The following is a 25,553-nucleotide window of genomic DNA, read 5'->3' as shown; positions in this document are numbered from 1 at the left end:
GAATTGTTGTAGAACATTAACTTATAATAGTAATTATTTTAACTTTAATTATTTGTAATAGAAACATTTGACTTTAATTATGATTATTTTGTATGTTAAAGTTCAAGATTATTTGAAGATTTACTTTAACTTTTCTTAGAATGTTAAACTAGACATGTGTTTTTGTCATTTGAATCGACGTGGTTATACGTTTCCCATAAGAACATATGTTAATTCGGTGCAAATTAAAATCCTTATAACTTGTGAACGCTTTAGTGAATCGATTTAAAAATTGTACTAAAGATTCTAAACATATATAAGGACATTCTGTACAATTTTCATGAAATTCTCAATATTTTGAAAATAGATATAAAACATCCTTAACATCAACAAAGACGGATGCTCCAACGAATTTAAAATCCAACAATCTTATCCATCTCTATTCCCTCATTTCGATCGCGGATCGCCCTTATTTTTAAGGAAGCATCGCTCTCATTGGACACGCACGTGCGCTCGGTCACGTGACAAGCATGCGATGAGCGCTATTGGCCGCTTCGCCGGCCCTTTAACGCGCGCCACGCGATACGTCATTAAAACGTCGCATCGTATCACGTGACCGGCCATTCGCGCTCCGCCATCTTGGCGCAGTTTCGTCGACGGTGGTAAGAGGAGCGGATCGCTGACGTCCGCGTCGCGTCTGGAGTATAAACACGCGAGTGCAGAAGCGGGTTCACGGGCCCTCGCCACGAATCATCCTCGACCTATCGCGCCCTCGACGACTCTCGGAGCCGCCTGTACCGCCGCGGGTGCTCGCCGGACGACACACGGTCAGTGGGAATTTAAATAAGCGCGGCAACCCGACGCAAGACGATCGTCGTCGTGCAGCGATCGTCCGGCCCGACGTCGTCCAGGGGGGATGACGACGACGCCGGCAGCTGTTGGACGGCCACGACACGTCGTGTCGTGGCTGTCGCGACAAGAAATGGCGGGAGCTCCGACCAGTTGACGCTCGCGTGCGTGACAGGATGACAGTTGCGTGCCTGCGTGTGTGTACATGGGAGCGAGGGAGAGGGAAAAACGCGTGTCTCCGGAGCACGTATGCGATCGCGTATCGAATCGCTTAATCTGTCAGATTTTTTACGTGCCTTTTTCCCCTCTTTTTTTTTTTTTCTTTTTTTTTCCTTTTCTCTCCCAGATTGTCCCGAGCGCGATGCGATCAGGATCGTGTCGCGTTCTCCAGGTGCCCGTGCGCCCCCTCCCCCCTCACGTCTCTTCTAAGCGTGAGATCCGCTTGTGCGGACGAATCGCACGTATGTGTGGCAACCTCCTCTCCTCGATATCTCGATGCAAGGCCGTACTCTGTAAAAGTGAATCAGTGAAAATAAAAGCAATTTAAACAGTAAGATAAGATTTGTAAATTATCTTAATATCGCTAGTCTGTTAATCAAAAGTTCATTGGAAGTAATGTATTCGACTGAAACGAGCCGAAAAATTTTTTTGTTTATTTGTTATCTGTAATAAATAAACGAAAATTTTTTTTGGCTAGTTTTAACTAGCCAAAAAAAGCTTTGGCTAGAAAAAAAAACTAGCTTTGGCTAGAAAATTTTTTGTTTATTTGTTACCTGTAACAAATAAAGAAAAAATTTTTTTCGCTAATTTTGGTCGATTACATTATTTCCAGTAAAATAAGATTTCACTGAGAATCGGTGAGTATTTTACTGATTTTCAGTAAAAACGCTTTTTTTTTTTTTTTTTTTTAACTTTATCTCATTTTATCTCACTGATTATGGTCAGTTAAAATAAAATTCACTATAAAACCAGTAAATTTCACTGTAAAACCAGTAATCAGTTCGTTCGTTTACCACTACGATCGTTATCTCTCTCGTATTTAGTTTTAGTCATAAGAATGAAATAAAATTTGGAAAGAGCGACAGATAAAATTAAAAGTATTACTTGGATTTAATTTCTGATATAATCTCAATAGAGAGGCTACAAATATTAAATCGATATTTATAAGTCGGACAAATAAATGTCTGGTGACTTAATAAAAATTATTCATTCGTTATCTATTTAAAATAACAAGTTCAATATGCATGTAATATAAATAAAATAAAATTTTTAATATAATAAATATTTAGTAAATATAAATAAAATTTTTAATTTTACATGAAATAGATAGAGAGATGAATTATAGTTTAATATTACTGACAATAACGAAAAAAATATTACTGATATTGAGAAATATTACTGATTGAAACAGTCAAAATTATTAACTGATTCTTTCAATAAAATATCACTGATTTACAGTGCTGTACTTATAACTGCTGTAATCAGTGATTATTTACTGTTTTTCAGTGATAATACACTGATTCACTTTTAGAGAGCAACAATGGGTACGTTTGCATCGGTAAACAAGGATCCCAAAATGGAGGCTAGACGGTGAGTTCGAATGATAAACAGTAGCGTCTGCGTCTGGCGTCCGAGTCCCAAATTTCTTCGTTTCGTTAAATTATTTGCTCGAATATTTTTCTTCTTTATTTTACATTACATTATTGCTTGTGACGTGTAAATTTCGTAAAGATAAGAATGATTTCTTACATAACTCTGTGGACCTTGCACATTCCTTATCTGCATTCTTCGGATGATAATTCATCTCGATCAGTCCCTTTAATGTTTACGTCTATAATTGTTTTCACCTTTCTCTTTTACTCTAATGAGAAATTGGGTAAAAGAATTGAAGAATCGCGATACCCCTACAACTTTAGCACTGCAACAAGATATTCTCGCATCGTTTATAATAGAATCAGGACACTGGCCTCGTTATTTACACAAGCTTCTTTTTACGTTAACATCATTAATAGGAACGATCAAGTTTGATAAATTTATTTTAAAAAAAAGTCTGAAATTGATTTTATCAAATAATAATTAGGTTCAATATAAACTGCCTTAATTGAAATTGACAATTGAAAATTTATAATTTATCGTCCGATCATTATAGATTTAAAGGATCCTCATTTTTAAAACGCTTTCTAAGCGCAAATTTTAAATGCTAATTTTAAATGTCAACTTTAAGCGCAAATTTACTCTATGAAAATTGAAGTTTTCTTTCTTCCCAAAATTGATTATTCGCGAGACAATGAACGGTTTACATACTCACGTTTAAGTACTTGTTAATTATAGCTTCTATTTTAGCATATTACATGACATCGAATGTACAATGAATTTATTGATGTTTAATATATTAATTAATTATAATCTTGCTCGAAGCTTTAGCGCGATGATCTCGTTAATTTATCGGCTCTGGATTGTACAGGATTGTATAAGGGAATATTTTTCATTTCAATGTATTTTATTTATTATTATTTATTTTATTATTGAATTAAAAGCTTTCCGCGAAATATCGCTGTAAATTCTAAACTTGTGTTTACCACGGTAAAAGTATAACGGAGAGATTGAATTACGCGTGTTAAACAGATATGGTGAAATCGTGAGAAACGCACGTTGCTGTTTCCAACACGTTTGCTTCCTTCTCCTTTGCTTGCTTCTCGCCTTAAGGGATTAGAAACGCCATAAGTATAATTTTTTTGCTTTTTTTTCCTCCAAAATATCGTTCGATGAAAAGAGGAAAATTAAAACGACCAACTTCGTGCGATAAATTGCAGGAATTATTTTTCACTAACGAAAAAACATTATAATCAAATGTCACAAATGTCGCGATGGTAAAGGAAGGAAACAATTTTTTACGCAAATATAACTATTATAAACGCGAGCGATGAAAGGTCAACTCTAGCAGCTTTAAATAACGGTTTTAATTGACTACGATTAAAATTGTAGGTTTTAATGCAAGAATTAGGTAAGTCAATGAAGATCCACTTCAAATGTAAAATTGTATTTAAAATGAATTTTTTTTTTAGAGAGATCAAAGGATTTATTCTGAAATCATTTTAAATTAAAAAAAAAGCTTTATAATATAATCTTCATTATACATTCTCTTCAAGTGTTTTAAATCGTAATATTTTTTATAAAAGTATAGAAGGTTTAAAAAAATAAACTTTAATATTATGGAATTATCTCATTCTTGCATCGATCCTTTCAATTTTTCTTTTTATGTAGTTATTGACCTAGAAATTCTCTCATGCAACGCAAAAGTTTAAAAGATTTTATTGCCGACCTATACATATGCAGGAAGCATCTTTAATACATTTAGATATTCTTTGCTTGGATTTCGTTCGCAAAGAAATAAAGTCGCTCGATGTAACTCAATGAAAAAGCCACTGACTCGATATATTTTCCCCAGATCCACGTTTCTGAGAGAAATATATCGAGATGCGGGATTGTCTAAATTGTTATTCAAGGATTAGGATATTGCGCAGGGAGATGTATTTGGTCGGTAGCGATTTCTGAGAGCATTCTGCCGACATTCTTACGACAAGAAAAAAAAGAGCTATTTAGCATACGAGGATTCGTTTTTACTTAACGGCTTTATTATTACTTTTATTATACGGCATTGATTTTGCGTGTAAACTTGGCAACGCTGTATGTACCGTCGACGCACTGTAACGATTTCAACAGTTAAAAGCGTCATGCAGAGAAGATGAGAACCCCGAAATTGATTTCAAACGAGTGTTCGCCCTCACATTTATATGCACACAAATACACCTCGCGTTTGCCGCAATCGTCCAACTCTGGAGGAAACGTGGGACACCGCCACGAGATGTTCCACAAAAAAAGAGCATACGCTCGTTCTCTCGGATATAGAACTTCAAGTATTACAAAAATTAATATCCGGTTATATTTTTAATTAATTAATTAATTGCTTTATCCTCCTATAACTGGAGAACTCTTGTGGTAAAAACCAGTCTGTTTTTCAGTCAACGATGAGAATCGAGAACATTTAAGGATTGAAAAATGTTTAGAGTATCGCACGTTTCCTTTTGCGACACAATGACATTGTTTAACAATTAATCACTTCCCCGTTGGATGCGTAAACAACGACATTAAGATATCAAATTTTATTTTTTTGTTTTGTTTTAATGTCATAAAAGTGAAATATAATATTATATCCCCATTTATTGTATATTTTCTTCTGAAGGATAATAAGGATATCTTTTTTCTGAAGGATAATATTCTCAGAGAAGTGATTAATACGCAAATCGCGCAAACGGAATATCATATAATTTTTTCTATAATATCCAATCATTCTCTCTCTCTCTCTCTCTCTCTCTCTCTCTCTCTCTCTCTCTCTCTCTCTCTCTCTCTCTCTCTCTCTCTCTCTCTTTCCCCCCTCTCTCTCCCCCCTCTCTCTCTCTCAAAAGTACCTTCTCATCTCCTCTCCTGATTTCTTATTAAAAAAAAAGGAAAAATTGTAAGACCTAATTTCATCCATTCGCACAAGATACACAGAGAAAAATGTATACTTTATTCAAGTAAATATTATTTATTTCAAGTAATCGTAAGTTTGTATATCCGCAAATATATCATAAGTTTACTACAAGCATTAAATTTAATTGAATATATTCTGAATTTTAGCAAGTGCAGTATTTTAATCAAGAATATTAAAAAATAAAAATTTAGTTTGCTTATTACAAGAGTTAACGTAAAGTAAGTTTGATTTTTCTTTGATACAACTTTACAATATTCTTGAAGAGAAAATAAATTCTTAATAAAGGTATAAGAGACTCGAAATATAAAATTAACAAATTAGTTTCGATAGCAATACGAGTCGAGCGTCGAGTGTCGATGACACATTTATTTATTTATTATACAAAATTATTTTATAAAAATTATTTTATAAAAATTATTTTATAAAAAATTTATTATATAAAAGGCATGAAGTAAAAATAAAAATAAATATAAGAAGAAGGAAGCGCCTTTGCTATTGAAACTAATTTGTTAAATAAATTCTTCATTCGAGTAAATGATAATTTTCTAACCCTTTTTATGAGTATATTTGAAGCTTATTCTCAAGAATATATTCTTTGCTGAAGGAAACTATTGCTTAAAAAAAAAAAAAATAAACTGAGCAATCTTTTCTTGGCAGTAGAATGATAATTCTTGTCCCAATCACGCGTTCGATATAAAGGATACACCCTGTATATCGCTTTCGCATCTGACGCGCGATTGGTCGATTTTTCCATGCATCTTACGCGGATATGCAGGTTCGTTTGTGGACGGGCCTTTACCCCGAGCTACGATCCTGGGACGCATAACTTTTTCACGCTTCCCGTCCCGTCGCGCCTGCCCTCTAGTGTGCCAATCGTTAGCGATGAATGTGTTCGCTCTATTTACAGGTTTTGTGAATATAAATCGCGTAATCGTGCTCCCCCGCGACTTGTGAACGAACGAGTAACATCGGAATAGTGCTCGATTTGACTACTGCCGCGCGCAGCGAACGGCCCGAACGTCATCATCACCGTCGTCGCCGCCGACGAGGAGGATCGCGGATGATGCACGCGATCATGTCGCGCCGTCCAACGTTCGCGTAGGCAACCCCGTTGTCGCCGTGGTCTTCTTCCTCCTCATCTTACTCTTCATTTCTAGGTGAGTATGCATCGACCGGAGATGCTCTCTCTCTCTCTCGACAGAGTCGTCTGCTTGAAGTTAAACGAACGATCAGTCGAGTCTCGAGAGAGAGAGAGAGAAAGAGAGAAAGAGATAGATAGAGGGAGCGAGAGAGAACGTTAATTGTATCTCGAAAGGGGCAAAAGTCCTAGAAATTAACCTCAATCTCTCGGAAGAGGCGATCAGCAGTAGCTGCCCAGACAGCACAAAAGGGCCAAAAGATGTCTAAAGGATTTAAGACGTCTTTAAGTCGTCTTTTAGATGTCTTTTGGACATGTGTGCTGTCTGAGTTGCACTTTTCGCGTCTTGAGACTGAATGAACGATGCATGTTTGGGGATCAGTGGGAAGAAGCCTGGGGAGATGTGTAGAGGAGTCGAGAATGGACTCGATGATGATGATGATGATGATAATGATGCTGATGATTCCCCTCGCTACGTGTGACCGCGACCTAAGTCGCGTTGTCGTGAACGAGCTATTACATTCTAGCGTGCGCGTCTCTCTCTTCCTCTCTCTCTCTCTCTCTCTCTCTCTCTCTCTCTCTCTCTCTCTCTCTCTCTCTCTCCTTCCCCTTCCCCTTCCCCTCTCTGTCTGTCCCCCGCGCTCCTGCGCGTCGTCGCGTCCAGCAGTACATCTTTCGCGCGAGAGAGCGCATCTTCCTGACGAGATCCTCCGCGACGGATCCCTCGATTTCGCGCGCGCGCGCGCGAGACAGTCAGAGAACGCCCCCTTACGAGGGTGAAGCGCGCACGGGTCTCGTCCTCGGGACGGCGCCAGGACGAGGGTCCTTCGCCTTCGACGCGGTAAACACCTCCCATATACTCGGGACACCCAGGACAGAATCCTCTCGCCACTCGCGAGAGAGGCTGGAGGGAGAGAGGGGGAAAAGTGTAGAAGGAGTGCAGAAGAGCGCGCGCCAAGACGCGGCGACGGTGCACCTCGCTTGGAGCTCGGGAGGGGACGATTGTATCTCGGTGCGGGATGTATCAGGTTAGTGATACCGTGCGCCTCGGTTGGGGAAAGACAATAATGCCTCGAGGGAGGGATAGATAGATCTTTCCTCCTCGCGAGCGGGCCGGCGAGGACCGAGCTGTCAAACGCTCGCGTTCGGGTCACCCGTCCCGGAGAGAGGTCGTCGTTAACCTCCAGTGTTCTAGGTGGACGCGACGTCTCCGGGATCGGCTGAGATCCTCGCCGACCTCTTCTCTCCCTCTTTCTCTCCTCCCCTCGTCCCCAGACGACCGGCCCTCCTCGCTCCCATCCCCCCCTCGCTTTTTTCCCCCGATCGACGCCGGGGTACGTCGCGAAAGGACTCGTGAACGTCACGCTGTGGACGACGACGTACCCGCGGGCGATATCCTGTCCGTATACACCTAGTCACCCCGAGAACCCTCTCGTGGATCCAGGACACAGATACGGTGTGTATCGGGTGACTCGTGATTGACAGATCGTTCTATCATCGTCAGCAGCGTGTTAGACGCCTTGTTAGAAGCCTAGTGCGCGCGCGCGCGCCGACTGCGTACGATATACATGTACACCCCGCGAGGTCTCTCGAGTGTAGGAGGTTGAGAGAGAAGAGCGAGAGAGAAAGAGAGAGAGAGAGAGATATGAAGGATAGAGACTGGCTGACGGAATGACTGACTAGCACTAGTACTTGCGTACGCAGGTGACTGACTGGGAGACGACGCTAGAGAGCCAGGACTCTGGGATACCCACCCGTTGGTTTGCGCGTCCGTCCGTCCGTTCGTCGATCCGTCCGTCTGTCCGTCCGTTCGTCAGTCTGTCCGTTCGTCCGTCCGTCCGTCCGTCCATCCATCCATCCATTCGTCCGTCCGTCCGTCCGTCCGTCCCTCCGTCCGTCCGTACATCCGTTTGCTCGTCAGTTTGTTCGCGCGTGCAGCACGACGGACTCGTTGGCGACGAGAGACGAATTAAAGAGTAACGCTAGAGACAGAAGACGGGTCCTGGGGACCTGGAGCCTCGGACGACGCCATCATCATCGTCGCCCTTGCTCTAGAAGACTCTCTCTCTCTCTTTCTCTATCTATCTATCTCTCTCCTCCCTCCCTCTTCCAGCTCGGCTGGTCGGAAGTTTGTTGGTTATGGGAGCGAGAGCGGAATTCGCTGCGCCATTTTGAAAAATTCGGCCCCGCTAAAAATCCCCCCCCCCGCCCTGACTTCCCCTCACCCCCGCGCGCCTATCAACCTACCTGGCTGGCTGCCTCGAGGAGGTGGAGAGCTCCTCGCGTCCTTCTCGCCGGATTGTCATCAGCGAGTGATATCGTTTCGTTGTTTAGATCGACTGCGAGGCGGACCGCGGTGGACTCATGGAAGGCACGTTGGAGGAGCCTGGTATCAAGGACTCGTCTCGGAACGGTAGTCCCGACAGGCACCTGAAAGGTGAGCATGATGACTGGTTGGGACGTGATATCGACGAGCACCCTCGAGTCTTCCAAAGAAGCCTCCGGACTTGTAGAGCTTTCCCTCGTTCAGAGGAATTCTCCATGTGACTTCTGTGAGAAATGGGGACCTAGTTGTTTGACACACTTTTGTACATTTTCATGATCCGCTGACTGGTAATTGTGGGTAACTTTTTCTCGTTACCTTGTGACCTGAAGACTCGCGTCAGAGTGACGTGGGAAAGTTGCGGGGTCTCGTTGCGTAATTGTGTGATTTTTTCTAACTGCGATAAAGGTAGCAGTTTTGGAATTGTATAGTTCTTCGATTGTAAGATACTGATTTTCTTGAATTGCAACTTTAATATGACACGTATTTGTTGTTACTGTGCTGAAATGGAGATTATTTATCTATTGATGAATGATTATGTATTAAATGTTTCATGATTATTTGCAGATATGATTATTCCAAATGGTGTCAACGGGAACTATAGCGTTGACAATGAAGAATACATGGACATCAGTGACAACATGGGCAAGAATATATTGAAGGAATTTGTCACCGAAGATGAAGAAGGTGATGAAGAGGAAGGGGATGATGAAGAGGACGGAGATGAGGATGATGATGATGATGATGATGACGAGGATGAGAGAGAAATCGAGGGTCAAGAAAGAAAAAATGAAGATAGTGAGCAAAATGAAGCAGTAGGTAATTATGATAAAGAGGGTGATGCATTTGACTCGAAAAATGACTTTAAAGTATCCAAATTGTCCGATGGTGTGAGTGAGACGAACAATTCTAGTGAAGTGTCTAAAACTGAATCAGAGTGCAAAAACACATCTTGTGAAGCTATGGAGGTAGACGAACAGAGTAATAACTCCGATGTTGAGTGTCTCGATGAAAGCATTACAGAAATACAATTGGATAATGACGATGTGTTCATTTCGAAAAAGATTGTCGACAAGCAAGACAATGATATGTCGTCAAACTGTAGCTGTGACAGTAGTGAACTCGCTGACAGCAGCATGGAGAAGACGGATGTCAAGCTCTGCGAGGAGAATGGAAGCTATGACAGTCCAGATATCGAGGAGATAACAGATAACGCGAAGAATAATGGTCATAATGCGGATCCGCGTGCTCTGAAGGATCCCACGAAGCAGAGAAAACCGCGAAAACAAATAGATCTTAGTAGTATTACGCCGAGAAGAAGTTCGCGCAATATTAAACGAACAAGTTACATAGAAAAGGAGATAGAGGAGGAAGTGGATGACGATGGATCTGATATAGAAGAGATTAAACCGGAGGATCCATTAGCTGGTATCGATAGTAAAGACAAGGAGAATTCGAAATTGAAGTCGCCAGTGAAGAACAGTAGTAAAACCACCATCGTCGTTAATGATACTAAACGCCTGGTGGAGATTGCCGCTGGTAGCAAATCCATCAAAGGTGGCAAAAAGGAACCTACATTAGTCATAATAGATACAAATTCGATTCTTTCAGGCCGCGGTGGGGTCCCCGTGAGCAACAGCAAGCCTCATCATTCTATCTCCAATTCTAGCTCATTTTCAGTTGTCCCAGTAGGAGGCATGACAACGCAGACAATGTATCCCAATATGAGGACGACCATTACGCCAGTACCAATGACTTCAAAGACGGCACAGCTGAGTCCAAAAGCCAGTAGTATGACCACGGTTACGCCGACCACAGTACCGCCGATTTTACCGACTCTGACTGATGACATGTTCGTAGTTGAAGCACCATCCTTCATAGTACCTTACGTATACGAGAAACCGCCTCTAAGACCATTAAAGGAATTCGTCACCAAATTGGAGAAAAGCATCGAGGAAAGAGAAAAGGAGGAGAAGTCGAAACGAGTCGTCGATGAGAAGGATAACGAGGAGTATAAGGAAGATTCCTTGGATATTATTAAGAAAATCAATGAAAAGTCTGACGAGAGTGAGAGCGAGGGACGAAGCAAGAGAGACGGAGATGACAGAGGAAGTGACAATTCCATAGACCTGACCGATCATGGATTCAGTAGTATAAGCGACAGGCAGAGCGAACTGAGGCAGGATGACAGAAATAAAGTACCGACGTACTTCGACTTACCATTGGGCAAGTTTTTCATGCAGATCGGGATGAATCTTGTACAGGAGTTTGTGCAAACTGATCTCTTACGGACTCAAAAGCGTAAGCAGGGCAAGGGTAGCACATCGGCCGAGACTCAATTAGCTATAAATTCGCTTATCAAGAATCTAGAGTTTAGTAAAGAGAATAACGAACCATTCCACTTAGAGATGAAGAAATGCGAGTTCTGTAGTTTCAAAACGGAATCGACATTAGTCATGCAGCATCATCTAGAGACCCCGCATATGCGCAACTACGTTTACAAGTGTAACTTCTGTCCGATGGAGGTCCGCAGTCCCCACGATATTCTGTATCACATGGAGGCGGAGCACAATACTCGCGGTAGACTGGAACGCGGCCCGGCTTTCCATCAGTGTCCCAATTGTCCGTTCGAGGACAATCAGAAGGGCAAATTGACACGGCATATTTTGGCCTGTACCAAGAAATTTAGACCGGAAAGAAACTTGGAGCCTGCCGCGGATTGGGAGCCCCCGGCCAAGATACCCAGATTGAATCGTGCGCGACCTGTCGGCCCTACTAATCCAAATGCGCTCGCTGCTATGGCGATGAGCGCTAAGGGTCCGCAACCGTTGCTACCTAAACTATTACCGGCGCCGATCACAGGTCGTGGAAGAGGGCGGCCACCGATGCAACCGAGATATTCCGACCTGAAAACTTTGCGACCAGGTGCTACTACAATGCGGCAAGGTAAATCTTGATAAACACTCGCAATAATACAGAAGAGAATATACAGGGTGTTTCAGATCATCCGTATCACCCATTTAAAAACTAGAGGAGTGATTATTTCAAAAAAGTAAAAACATTTCCTTTATAAATCGAGTGCGCTCTATCGAATGGTGATATTTTCAACTTCTGCTTCCGGCCGGAAATAGGCGATTCAGACGGGAAGTGCATTTTTTTAAACGGAACCCCCCATTTTTCATTGAATATTCTTGTAGCTTACCTCGAGAGCTTTCCAAAACACTATAATAAATTATTTTTCCATGAAGTACTTGTCGAGTTATAAGGCTTGAAATCATTTTTTAATTTTACATAAATCATAAAATATCTTGTAAAAGATTCATTTTTCGATTATCTTACCTTAATACTTTTATGTACAAAATAATGAGAGGAATCAATTGGTGTAAAGAAAACACATAATTGTTTCTAAGAAAAAATATATTATTTGCAATTAACAATTCCATATCTTTTCTTAAAAGCAACTGTATGTTTTCTTTACACCAATTAATTCCTCTCATTATTTTATACATAAAAGTATTGAGGTAAGATAATCGAAAAATAAATATTTTACAAGGCATTTTATGGTCACAAGATATTTTACAAGATATTTTACATAAACCATAAAATATTTTGTAAAATATTCATTTTTCGATTATCTTACTTTAATACTTTTATGTACAAAATAATGAGAGAAATCAATTGGTGTAAAGAAAACACATAATTGTTTCTAAGAAAAAATATGTTATTTGCAATTAACAATTCCATATCTTTTCTTAAAAGCAACTGTATGTTTTCTTTACACCAATTGATCCCTCTCATTATTTTGTACATAAAAGTATTAAGGTAAGATAATCGAAAAATGAATATTTTACTAGATATTTTATGGTTTATGTAAAATTAAGAAATTATTTCAAGCCTCATAACTCGAAAAGTACTTCATGGAAAATAATTTATTATAATGTTTTGGAAAGCTCTCGAGGTAAGCTACAAGAATATTCAATGAAAAATGGGGGGTTCCGTTTAAAAAAATGCACTTCCGGTCTGAATCACAATCATATTTCCGGCCGGAACCAGAAGTTGAAAATATCACCATTCGATAGATCGCACCCGATTTATAAAGAAAATGTTTTTACTTTTTTAAAATAACCACTTCTCTAGTTTTTAAATGGGTGGTATGGGTGGTCTGAAACACCCTTTATATTTTTCAGAGACAACATTTTTACATATTATGTAATGTTGATAAATCGTATTTCAGATAATGTTGCAGGAATGATGTATCGTCCTACATCGTCCGGTTTATTGGTACCCACGTCATACCAGTTTGGTAGTAATCAAATATTCCAGGTAAAAACAGCAGCATTTATTTTTCACAGATGTATATTTTTTGCTACGCATATACGCAAACACTAACAATTAAATTTAGCGAATTAAATTGTGAAAAGTAAAACTTGATCGCCAAAATTCAAGCGGCCTAAAAGTTATAAACTCGTTCTTCAAAGGATATCAAAGAGAGAATATGTTGCAATAAATGAGTTAAACGAGTTTTTAATTTAAAATATTATTCATGTTGCAAACATGGCCGCATATATTTATCGTTGTTATAAGAAAACTTTGCACACACAACAAACAATTGGATATATAATTTCTTATAGGCTGCCATATTTTTTTTTAATATGAGATATTTTTAAATATCATATTTTTTTATCAAATATCATATTTTTAATATGATTGAAAGGGTGATGAGAATCGATGACAAGTGTCATGCCCTTTCTTAATTTTAAATTCGAATAATATAAGTTTGAGAACGCCACATTTTATACATTATACAAGTTTCAAGTATTTTTCTCATATTAAATTATACGTATATCTGTACATTACAAGACTATGCTGTAATACTATCTGTTGAATTGTTTAGGTATAAGAGCGTATCTTATATTACAAATTGATATTTTACATAACAATTTCCAACAAAGGCAGAATAGCATAAACTATATAAAAGTTGATTGAAATTTATGAATAAATGTTAAACTATATTTATGAATACCATACAAATTGGAATCAGAACAAGGGTGGACAAGCTTTCAATTATAACTCGCCAAATTTTCTTGTGCTTGATATAAACATTAATTTTATGAGCTAAATTTTTTAGTAAAAAAAAATATTTTTAATTATTTTAATTTAGAAAGAATTATTTTTTATTTAGTATATATACCAAATATTTGCAAGAAAACTCCTACGTTAATTCTTGATTAAAAATTACAATGAGAATAATTAAATCCTAGTAATATGTCTATTACACTTAAGTAATTTATTAACGAGTAGTAGACGTAGTAGTAGAAATATAATAATTTTTGTATAAATTTTGTACGCTTTTCCGATTTTTTAATGTGAAAACGTGTATACAGGGTGTCCAATTTTAATGTCCTATCCCAAATAACTTTCTTATTTTTAATTTTAGAAAAAGATGTTTCAGACAAAAGTTGTATGGTTTCAAGGGGGACATAAGGTGGTGTCATTAGTTTGACCTTGAAGAGTTACATGAAGGTTATTTTGAATTTCTTAAATGGAACACCCTATATATTTTTGCATATTCTTGTAGTTTATCTCGAGAGAGAAAACATACAGTTGTTTTTAAGAAAAAATATATAATTTGCAATTAACAATTCCATATTTTTTCTTCGAAACAACTATGTTTTTTTTTTACACCAATTGATTTCTCTCATTATTTTGTACATAAAAGTATTAAGGTAAGATAATGAATATTTTACAAGAAATGAATATTTTACAAGATATTTTATAGTTTATGTAAAATTAAGAAATGATTTCAAGCCTCATAACTCGAAAAGTACTTGATGAAAAAATGTTTATTTATAGTGTTTTGGAAAGCTCTCGAGATAAGCTACAAGAATATGCAAAAATATATAGGGTATTCCGTTTAAGGAATTCAAAATGACCTTCACGTAACCTTCATGTGACTCTTCAAGATCAAACTAATGACACCACCTTATGTCCCCCTTGAAACCATACAACTTTTGTCTGAAACATCTTTTTCTAAAATTAAAAATTCCAAAATTTCTAAAATTAAAGAAAGTTGTTTGGGATGGGACATTAAAATGGGACACCCTATATACATTGAAATTGTCACACTTTAAATACACTCGAGGCTCCAAGAACTAGTAAAAAAGATATATGGGTGGTGGTAGGTGGTGGGTGGTTCTGGGACTGTCATGTCGGCTGTCTCGGGGGTGAGTAGCAGTAGCGGCGGCAGTTCCGGTCAACCCACACCAATTGCACTTGTACCCAACGTTATCGACTCTCTGTCTAGGTTGTCCTCATCACAGGTAAATAAATATTGGAAAGTAACCGGGGAGAAAGTATATAACTGATTTCGTGATATATGTGAGATCGCATGTGTTTTGCAGAGGTGCAAAAAAAGGCTTTTTAATATTGTTTAATTTGTCTCTGATCATAATCAAAAGAATTTGCAGTAGAAAGACTCTTAGAAGATTTAACACTTAATGTACAACCAACATACTTCCTCATATATTTATACTTATGGATCAATTATGTATATCTTTATAATATTAATGGTATATACAGGGTGTCCCATTTTAATGTTCCACCCCCCAAATAATTTTCTTATTTTTAATTTTAGAAGAAGATGTTTTAGACAAAAGTTGTATGGTTTCAAGGGGGACATAAGGTGGTGTCATTAGTTTGACCTTGAAGAGTCACATGACGGTTACGTGAAAGTCATTTTGAATTTCTTAAATGGAACACCCCATATATTTTTGCATATTCTTGTAGCTTACCTCGAGAGCTTTTCAAAACACTATAATAAAGTATTTCTTCATTGAGTACTTTCCGAGTTATGAGACTTGAAATCATTTCTTAATTTTACATAAACCATAAAATATTTTGTAAAATATTCATTTTTCGATTATCTTATCTTAATACTTTTATGTACAAAATAATGAGAGGAATCAATTGGTATAAAGAAAACACATAGTTGTTTCGAAGAAAAAATATGTAATATACAATTAACAATTCCATATTTTTTCTTATAAACAACTGTATGTTTTCATTACCAATTGATTCCTCTCATTATTTTGTACATAAAAGTATTAAGGTAAGATAATCGAAAAATGAATATTTTACAAGATATTTTATGATTAAAATTAAGAAATGATTTCAAGCCTCATAACTCGAAAAGTACTTTATGGAAAAATAATTTATTATAGCGTTTTGTAAAACTATCGAGATATAAGCTACAAGACATGCAAAAATATATAGGGTGTTCCATTTAAGAAATTCAAAATGACCTTCACGTAACCTTCATGTGACTCTTCAAGATCAAACTAATGGCATCTTATGTCCCCCTAGAAACCATACAACTTTTGTCTGAAATATCTTTTTCTAAAATTAAAAATAAGAAAGTTATTTGGGGTGGGACATTAAAATGGGACACCCTGTATAGTATTAAAACAATATACGTCTACACATCTCAATATTTTTCACCCTTTGGTTCGTGTGGACATAATAGTACATGATTATACTAATATATGAATATTATTTTGCCAACAAATAGATATTAATAGATATTTATCTTAATATTTGGAAAGTAATAAATTGCTACATAGTCATTAGAAAAAAATCAATAATATTGAGAATGGATTATTTTGATATATTTAAAAGTAATAAAAATAAAAATAATTATTAGGCTTTTCGAAAAAGATAAAATTATAATTTTTAGTTACAAAATGTGATGAAAGAATACACACACGCATACACATACACATTATGTAAACATAGAGCAATCTAAGAAATGTATTACTTTGAGTTGTAAGATTTTTCAGGTGGATATTACTAATGAAAGATATTTGTCAGTATATGATTTGTAAAAGTAACATTATATATTGGCGAATTTTTGGATTCTAAATAACAGAAACATTTTATATTTTTCAGAACACAACATCCAGTCCGAAAAATCCCACAGCGAAGCTATTGAGTCAACCGAGTATATCTATTACTCCATTACCACGTACAACATCTCAAACCTCCATTCCAGGAACAGGAACTTCTTCAAAGTCTGGAGGAAAAAATACATTTGTTATATGTGAAATTTGTGATGGATATATTAAGGTAAATAATATACAATAAATCTGCACTATTTTTTCAATCAAAGCTACATTCAGAAATTGCATACATTTTTAAGAAAGAAATAAAAATTCCATCAAAATTCTCTTTTATATTTATGGTGGAATTTACTTAATTTATACAAATTGAGTTTATATTTCAAGTTTATGGTAATGATATAAAAAATACCTTTCTGATTATATGCATATCATATTACACATTGTATCAAAAAATTATGTATAATAAGATTAATTATTAATAGCAGATGTTATAATTATCATGTATACGCTATGCGTATAATGCAATAGCACATCAATCTTTTCAAAAAGTACTGCACATTAAATTTTATCATATTTATTTTAGGATCTAGAACAATTACGAAATCATATGCAATGGATCCATAAAGTGAAAATACATCCAAAGATGATTTATAATAGACCTCCATTAAACTGCCAGAAATGCCAATTCCGATTTTTCACAGATCAGGTAAAATTTTTATTAGTAATTATCAAATATGAAAAATTTTTTTTAATTAATTTTATATTTAAAATATAGAAAGTCTCTTTTGTATGCGTAGAAGAATATAAATTGATATTTTTACAAAATCACATTTTACCTACAATAATAAATAATAATTTTAATAAAAATATATTATATATTTCAATAATAAAATAATTTTTATAAAATATAAATTTTAAATGAAATTTGAATTTTTGCGTTGTCGTTTCTAATAAATGTATTCACGACGTTTAATAATTGCGTGATAATTAAATTTGTATGCGTAGAAGAATATAAATTGATATTTTCACAAAAATCACATTTTACCTACAATAATAAATAATAATTTTAATAAAAATATATTATATATTTCAATAAAAAAATAATTTTTATAAAATATAAATTTTAAATGAAATTTGAATTTTTGCGTTGCCGTTTCTAACAAATGTATTCACGACGTTTAATAATTGCGTGATAATTAAATTTGTATGCGTAGAAGAATATAAATTGATATTTTCACAATCACATTTTGCCTACAATAATAAATAATAATTTTAATAAAAATATATTATATATTTCAATAATAAAATAATTTTTATAAAATATAAATTTTAAATGAAATTTGAATTTTCGCGTTGCCGTTTCTAACAAATGTATTCACGATGTTTAATAATTGCGTGATAATTAAATTTGTATGCGTAGAAGAATATAAATTGATATTTTCACAAAATCACATTTTACCTACAATAATAAATAATAATTTTAATAAAAATATATTATATATTTCAATAATAAAATAATTTTTATAAAATATAAAGTTTAAATGAAATTTGAATTTTCGCGTTCCGTTTCTAACAAATATATTCACGATGTTTAATAATTGCGTGATAATTAAATTTGTATGCGTAGAAGAATATAAAATACATAATTGATATTTTCACACAAAAAAAATCACATTTTACCTACAATAATAAATAATAATTTTAATAAAAATATATTATATATTTCAATAATAAAATAATTTTTATAATATATAAATTTTAAATGAAATTTTAATTTTCGCGTTTCTAACAAATGTATTCACGACTTAATAATTGCGTGATAATTGAATTTCTCTTCTCATAGGGTTTGGAGAGACATTTGTTGGGATCTCACGGGCTGGTCACATCCAGCATGCAAGAAGCGGCGAATAAAGGAAAGGATGCGGGTCGTTGTCCGGCTTGTGGCAGGGTAAGTTTCTACATCTTTTTTTTTCAAGTAAGAGTATTTATTTTCGAAAGAAAGAAAATAACAAAGGCACGAGCAACGAAGGAATAATCGAAAGCTATATTGATTTTCCAGGTATATCAATGGAAGTTATTAAATCACGTTGCTCGAGATCACGGGATGACATTGAAGCCGGCACATCTATCGTATAAGTGTACAGTTTGCACTGCCACATTCGGAATGTACAAGCAATTCGAGAACCACGTGTACTCGGCGCACAGCGTCGTGGCGAAGAGAGTGATGGATAAAAAGAATGCGCCCGCATCTCCATCGTCCAGATCGAACGATTCGCTTCTAAAACCATTGAAGATCAACGACGAGATTACGATTATCCCGCAGCCAGCGAAGCCCACAACTAGATCCGGCGCGACTCAAGGCAGAGGAAAATAGCAATGATGAGCTTGAGTGATACTTGTGTCTTGTCCGATCGAATTTCGCATATAACTCTTTGTGGTACTCCATACCGATCACTGGCGAACGCACAGTGATCAACGTGCCGTGTACATGTGTATACTATGCTTAAGATGCGAGTTTTAAAAAAAAGAAAAAAAAACACCTAAAGGGGAAAAAAGGAAAAAAAGAAAAAGAAAACGCGACTCTCACGACGACAGGAATCTAATTGACTGCGTAATAATATTCCATCAATGATTATACCGATATATTTATTTAAGAATTTTTATTGTTGTTATCGGACCTACATAAAATAGACTGTAAAAAAAAAACATTAAAGGGTGGCCTTCAGTCTGACTCCTTGGTTAACTCCTAGAGCTGCATACTCCCGACCTATAAACGCCTATTGTGTAACACGGACTCTCTCGCGCGCGATATACAGAGTGTCTACATTCGAGTGTCCACGTGCGGATTATTCTCTTACATAGCGAATTCTCTATAATGTAAATTCTTTTTCTAAGATAAATATATATTCGAATTTATTCTATTTTGTTATCGATGCTACGACGACTGGCAGGACAATGAAACTGCCCCCATTCTCCGATTTGATAAGAGGACATCATGTTCGCGGAGCGGTCTCCGAATGATATACGATGCGATAAATTGTACTAATTGACCAGAGTGCCCTCGACTGTCACGCGAATCTATAGTACGCAGGTACTAAGGACAAGTGTATACTAGCTAGCATATGATTCTTTAAACCGTATACATACTGTACTCTCATTTCGCTCTCATACGTTTTTTTTTAAATCGACAGTCAGTGAAATTATCGTCATTTGTAACATCTTTATTTATGATATTTCATGAAACTGTGTGTACGAAGTAATTTATGGTATATAACATGTCGAGAAAGAATTCTGTTTTTTTTTTTTTTTAATTGAAACTTGTGTAAATTGTATATCTATATATTATATCATAAGTTTGAATCCTCCCCTTTAGTCACGTATATACTGTAATAAAAAAAAAAACAGAAAATATTCGGTTTTATTTTTGCGCTCTTATAAGAACAAACAAAAATGTACATTTAATATAGAATATAATATAAAGAAATATATCAATAAAATAGGATGGCACACAAATACACACACTCGTGTATACATTTTTTCTGATAAACGATAATACATGAATATAAAAAACGGAACATTGATCCTGTTAAGCACACAACGCGTACATCTACATTTATATATGTATATATATAATATAAAATGTTGGCAAAAAAGACACAAAATATTATATATATAAATATGTAAAATTATAATAGTATAGAGCAATAGTGTAGTGCAAGAAGAGACTATTCATTTCATTTTCTTCTTGTATACACTCCGGAACGATTATAGGATTACATCAATATGTAGATAGTCGTTAAAAAAAATTAACGCGGGTTTAATTTAGCAATTTCAATTTGTCCCGATAATTTTTGTACGTTATTGTAGGATATAATTTTAGAGGGGGAAAAACCGTAATCAATGACAAAAGAAATATAAGATAGTGCGTTTTTTGCACTGTATGGCTGTATTATTTAATTCTGCTACCTTGCCAAACGCTTACGGCAAGTCATGTTGGTAAAAACTAAGAGACACAGACATAATTACAGAAATATATAGTTTATTGTAATAATTTGTACAATATTATATGATTACAAAAATAAAGTGTACCAACATTGAACTAAAATTCGTGCAATATGCGCTACACTGAGAGAATTACTATTAGTCGCTGAAGATCGCAATAAAATTTGTGATCCTAAAGAAAGCACGATCCCATATATCCATTACACTTTTCAAAGCATATTTTGTCCGCCCCATTAGAAAGTATATATATAAAAAAATTATAATTACATAATGCATCTATAATTATAAGTATTTCTAGAAATATATTAATCTCATTTTCTTTTCTTCCCTATTAAGATTATTCAAAATATATGCTATATATAACTCTTGAAAAATATTTTTTAAAGCAAATTAAATGTGCTGAGACATTAGTATTTGCCAAAAAAATTTAGAATTAAAAACATAGTAAAAAAATAAGAAAGAAAATGAGAGTAAATGGAAAAAAAATTACATTATTGAAAAAGACGCCTTGTATATATTGATAGACATTTCATTTATGTAAGAAAATTATAATACAAGCACAGATTTATGAATTATTGTAAAAAATTTATTATATTTTATTGATAGATTACACTTCAGATCTCATTTAATATACAGTGTGTTTCAAAAGTCCTGGACCGGTCGAATATTTCATAAACTATGCACTTTAGAAACAAATGTTTCAGACAAAAGTTGTATGGCTTGAAGGGGGCCATCAGATAGTGGCAATGATTTGACCTTGGAGAATCAAGAAATTAAAGGTGACGTAAAGGTCACCTTCAATTTCTTAAATGGAACCCCCTATTTTTTATTACATATTCGTGTAGCTTATCTCAAGAGCTTTCTAAAACACTATAATAAAGTATTTCTTCATTGAGTATTTTTCGAGTTATGAGGCTTGAAATCATTTCTTAATTTTGCATAAACTATAAAAAATTTAGTAAAATATTCATTTTTCGATTATCTCATCTTAATACTTTTACGTACAAAATAATGAGAGGAATCAATTGGTGTAAAGAAAACACATAGTTGTTTTTAAAAAAAAAATGTAATTGTTAATTGCAAATTATATATTTTTTTCTCACATAAAAGTATTAAGGTAAGATAATCGAAAAATGAATATTTTACAAGATATTTTACGGTTTATGTAAAATTAAAAAATAATTTCAAGCCTCATAATTCGGAAAATACTTAATGAAAACTAACTTAATTATAGTGTTTTGGAAAGCTCTCGACGTGAGCTACCAGAATATTTAATAAAAATAGGGAGTTCCATTTAAGAAATTGACGGTGATCTTCACGTGACTTTCAAATGACTCTCCCATGTCAAATCATTGCCACTATCTGATGGCTCCCTTCAAGCCATACAACTTTTGTCTGAAACATTTCTTTCTAAAGTGCATAGTTTATGAAATATTCGACCGGTCTGAGACCTTTGGAACACTCTGTATGTGTATGTGTATGTATGTATGTATGTATATATATATATATATATATATATATATATATATATATATATATATAACTTTTAATGAATAATTTATATGAGGAGAATATTTTCACGAAATACTTTTTTCTATAATTATTAAAAGTATTTCATCATATATTTAATAATAAACATTTTTTATTGTTGGACATGTCTAGATAATCAAGTGTGATTAATCATACGATTGATAATACTGTCATATTGCCAACAAAATACAATTGTTTACAACATGATAACAATTATCTAGGTATTTCATATAAGAAAGTTATATTTGCTGTAAAAGTTTTTGTTGTTTAAATTTGTGTAGTTTAGAGAAATGATTACACAGTATGTATTTGATTCTGGTAGAATAATATATACATTTTATTATGTAAATGTATCTTTCAATTGATAAACTTAATATTCAAAATGGAAGTCAAAGTAAGATTGATCGAAATTGTTAATACGAATATATCCATCTTCTCCACCTGTAGAATAACTACGACCATTAGGATGAAAAGCAAGGGAATTAATGGGGCCAAAGTGTCCTTTCAAACGTGCAAATTCCTCTTCGAATACTAGATGGAAGAATCGTGAGTCAAATTTGCCTTGTCGCGCGGACGTTGTAGTGACGTCCATAGCGTCTTGACCACCACCAAGAACCACCTGTAGAAAACAATTTTCTTTACATTCCAATATATACGGTGGAAAAAAAAATTGATGTCTTTTTTTTTTATTAAATATAATTCAATATATTTTAATTAATTATTTTAATTAATTAAATATATTTTTATTAAGGTAGGAAATTATTTACTCAGTTAAATCGTAACATTCTTGCTTTATATTTTCTAATTGCAATTGTATTAATATTTCACTCTTTTTTTTCCAGGATTTCAAGATAGCACATAACAGGATGGTAAAATACAAATGTCTTACATGATCAAAAATCGGTGATATTGTAGCAGAATTTACGGGCCTTTCCGTCTTGTATGTCTTCAGTAGCATTAAAGATTCGCTATCAAAAAGTTTTGCTGTATGATCTTTGGATGCGGTTACAAACATGGTCCCATCCTTATTACATTGCATGTCATTTATCTGTGATTTGTGACCTTTGACGCTGGACAACTTTTTCCCTGTCTGTATCACAAACGATATAATTATTCCCATAATATTTATCACTGTAACAATAAAAGGACACTTGCCCTCACGTCCCAAAGTTTAATCTCGCCATCCTCGTGGCCCGTAATAATAGTCTCATCCAAAGCACCCCATAATATAGCAGAAATTCTAGGACCATTGACAGAGATCCTGGAAATTGCATCTTCCTGAGATAATGTAGAATCGACATTTCGCACGTCCATGATAAACATCTCGCACTGATGACCCAAGGCCTTATCAGTGGAGAACACGGCGAGATTTGCTGAATAACTAAAACCACACGCTCTTACAGAACTGTTTGTGCTCAACTGACCTATCTCCTTGCCTAAACAAAATTAGAAAATGCAATTTTGCATTAAATTTTGCACATACAAGCGAAATATATCGTTTGTTTGTATCATATGCAAACCAGTTTGACAGTCCCAGACTCTCAGCGTATTGTCACCACTGCCGGATAAGAGTCGTGTGGTATCCCAGTTGACATCGATACACCATACGGAACCGTTGTGGCCGTTGAAAGTCCCAAGACGCTCTCCGTTCAATGCATACCAAACATTAGGTTGCTTATCTTTACTGGCAGAGAACAGCAGGTCACCTTCTCTATTATATTTTATTTTGGTGGTGGCACGCTCGTGCCCGTGCAACATCAGGGGTTTCTGCAGGAAACAATTCTCTTTACATTCCAATATATAGGGTGGAAAAAAATTGATGTATCTTTTTTTTTTTATTAAATATAATTCAATATATTTTAATTAATTATTTTAATCAATTAAATATATTTTTATTAAATATTTAATGTGCCTTCAACTATTTTAGTCCAATAAAAAATTGATGTATCTATCACAGTGAGGTTATACTGTCACATGTATGTATTTTAGCCTAAATCCAATGCATTTTACTAAAAGATGATGACAGAAATATATTAACGTAAGATCGAAGTAAACTAACCATTTTGTGGCGTTTTAATTTTATTTCAGACACAAAGAAACCCGACAACAATCACTTCTATCACACGAGCAACCATTTACTGAAAAAAAATCGTGATAAAGGCGAGATTACATTTATACGATCAAATTTTCCGATTGGCTGTCGGATAGAGCCAATTACAAGGTGTTTCAGACCACACATATCACCCATTTAAAAACTAGAGAAGTGGTTATTTCTAGTGCGTTCAAAAATATGTTTGGTTGATGTTGCGAAAAAAGATAAAGTTGGCAGTAATGAAAACTCCCATAGTGCGTTCGAAAATATTAATGCGTTCGAAAATATGTTTGGTCGGTGTTGGAAAAAAAGATAAAGTTGGCAGTATTGAAAACTCCCAGTGCTGCGTTTCGTTTCTCCCACTAGGATTAGAGAACCTCTAGGAGAGAGAATGGACAACTGATCATGTGACATGTGATCAAGCTTTTTCATGATTGGCTGGCAGAAAATGTATCAATTTTAGCTATTGCGACGCCAATGCAAAATATCATGACACAAATAGGTTATATTAACTGTGTGTGTGTGTCATCATATTGTGCATTGGCGTCGCAATAGCTAAAATTGATACATTTTCTGCCAGCCAATCATGAAAAAGCTTGATCAGTTATCCATTCTCTCTCCTAGAGGTTCTCTAACTAGGATCATTAGGATTGTATTGGGTCTGTTCGTTTTAGCTGCACTGCTGCACTAGTGCAATTAGTTAGAGTGAAAGAAAGTATATTTGTCTTTTTCTAACTTATTGCACTGGTGCAGCAGTGCAGCTAAAACGAACAGACCCATTGTACCATATATACAATATTAGTGCGTTCGAAAATATGTTTGGTTGGCATTGGGAAAAAAGATAAAGTTGGCAGTGGGTGCTTTCCAGCAAGCAACACAGGCGACACTGTGTCGCTACAGTGTCGATACAAGTGCTTTCCAACTACGACACAAGTCGACACAATCGTACACAGCAAAAATGCTGTGTTCGCCTGTGTCGTCGTTTTGTAGCACCCCAGTGAGTGCCAACATAACATTTCATATTTGGTATCATTAATTTTTTTAAGAATGGTATTGCGTGATAGAAGATAACCAAACTTTTATATTCGCTAAAAAGACGACTTAAAGACATCTAGACGTCTTTAAGACGACATAATGTTGTGTGAGAACGTTCTGAAAATTTAGACCTAGTGACAACTATTAAAAGTGACTGCCCTGCACTCTAGTGGCAA

The 25,553-nt window shown here is 35.3% G+C and overlaps 2 protein-coding genes across 8 annotated transcripts; one reads left to right on the top strand and one right to left on the bottom strand.

Annotated features, from left to right (window-relative positions):
* Window positions 1-626: 626 nt before the first annotated feature.
* LOC105250503 (MOG interacting and ectopic P-granules protein 1) lies at window positions 627-19,477 on the top strand. 7 transcript variants are annotated; one of them, XM_011256647.3, is made up of 10 exons: window positions 627-806; window positions 6,270-6,519; window positions 8,835-8,937; window positions 9,391-11,769; window positions 13,058-13,146; window positions 15,006-15,143; window positions 16,768-16,944; window positions 17,302-17,424; window positions 18,562-18,666; window positions 18,778-19,477. In XM_011256647.3, exons 3-10 carry the CDS (start codon window positions 8,865-8,867, stop codon window positions 19,090-19,092), a joined length of 3,399 nt encoding a protein of 1,132 aa, XP_011254949.1. In that variant the 5' UTR covers window positions 627-806; window positions 6,270-6,519; window positions 8,835-8,864; the 3' UTR covers window positions 19,093-19,477. The 7 variants fall into 7 exon arrangements, with proteins under 7 accessions (XP_011254949.1, XP_011254948.1, XP_011254947.1 ...); XM_011256646.3 differs by lacking the exon at window positions 627-806 and having other exon boundaries at window positions 6,203-6,519; XM_011256645.3 differs by lacking the exons at window positions 627-806; window positions 6,270-6,519 and adding an exon at window positions 7,166-7,528.
* Window positions 19,478-22,359: 2,882 nt separating this feature from the next.
* Window positions 22,360-24,416, bottom strand: LOC105250502 (eukaryotic translation initiation factor 3 subunit I). The gene is made up of 5 exons (XM_011256644.3): window positions 24,310-24,416; window positions 23,771-24,017; window positions 23,406-23,686; window positions 23,140-23,340; window positions 22,360-22,869 (listed from the first exon to the last, which is right to left on the bottom strand). The coding sequence occupies exons 1-5, from the start codon at window positions 24,310-24,312 to the stop codon at window positions 22,621-22,623; spliced, it is 981 nt and encodes a 326-aa protein (XP_011254946.1). The 5' UTR covers window positions 24,313-24,416; the 3' UTR covers window positions 22,360-22,620.
* Between the last annotated feature and the right edge of the window lie 1,137 nt (window positions 24,417-25,553).

The sequence above is a fragment of the Camponotus floridanus genome, unplaced genomic scaffold (genome assembly GCF_003227725.1).
Source record: "Camponotus floridanus strain SB8 unplaced genomic scaffold, Cflo_v7.5 scaffold65, whole genome shotgun sequence".
NCBI classification, from domain to species: Eukaryota; Metazoa; Arthropoda; class Insecta; order Hymenoptera; family Formicidae; genus Camponotus; species Camponotus floridanus.
Note: the sequence above shows the minus strand (reverse complement) of the source record. Positions and strands in the feature narration are given on the sequence as shown.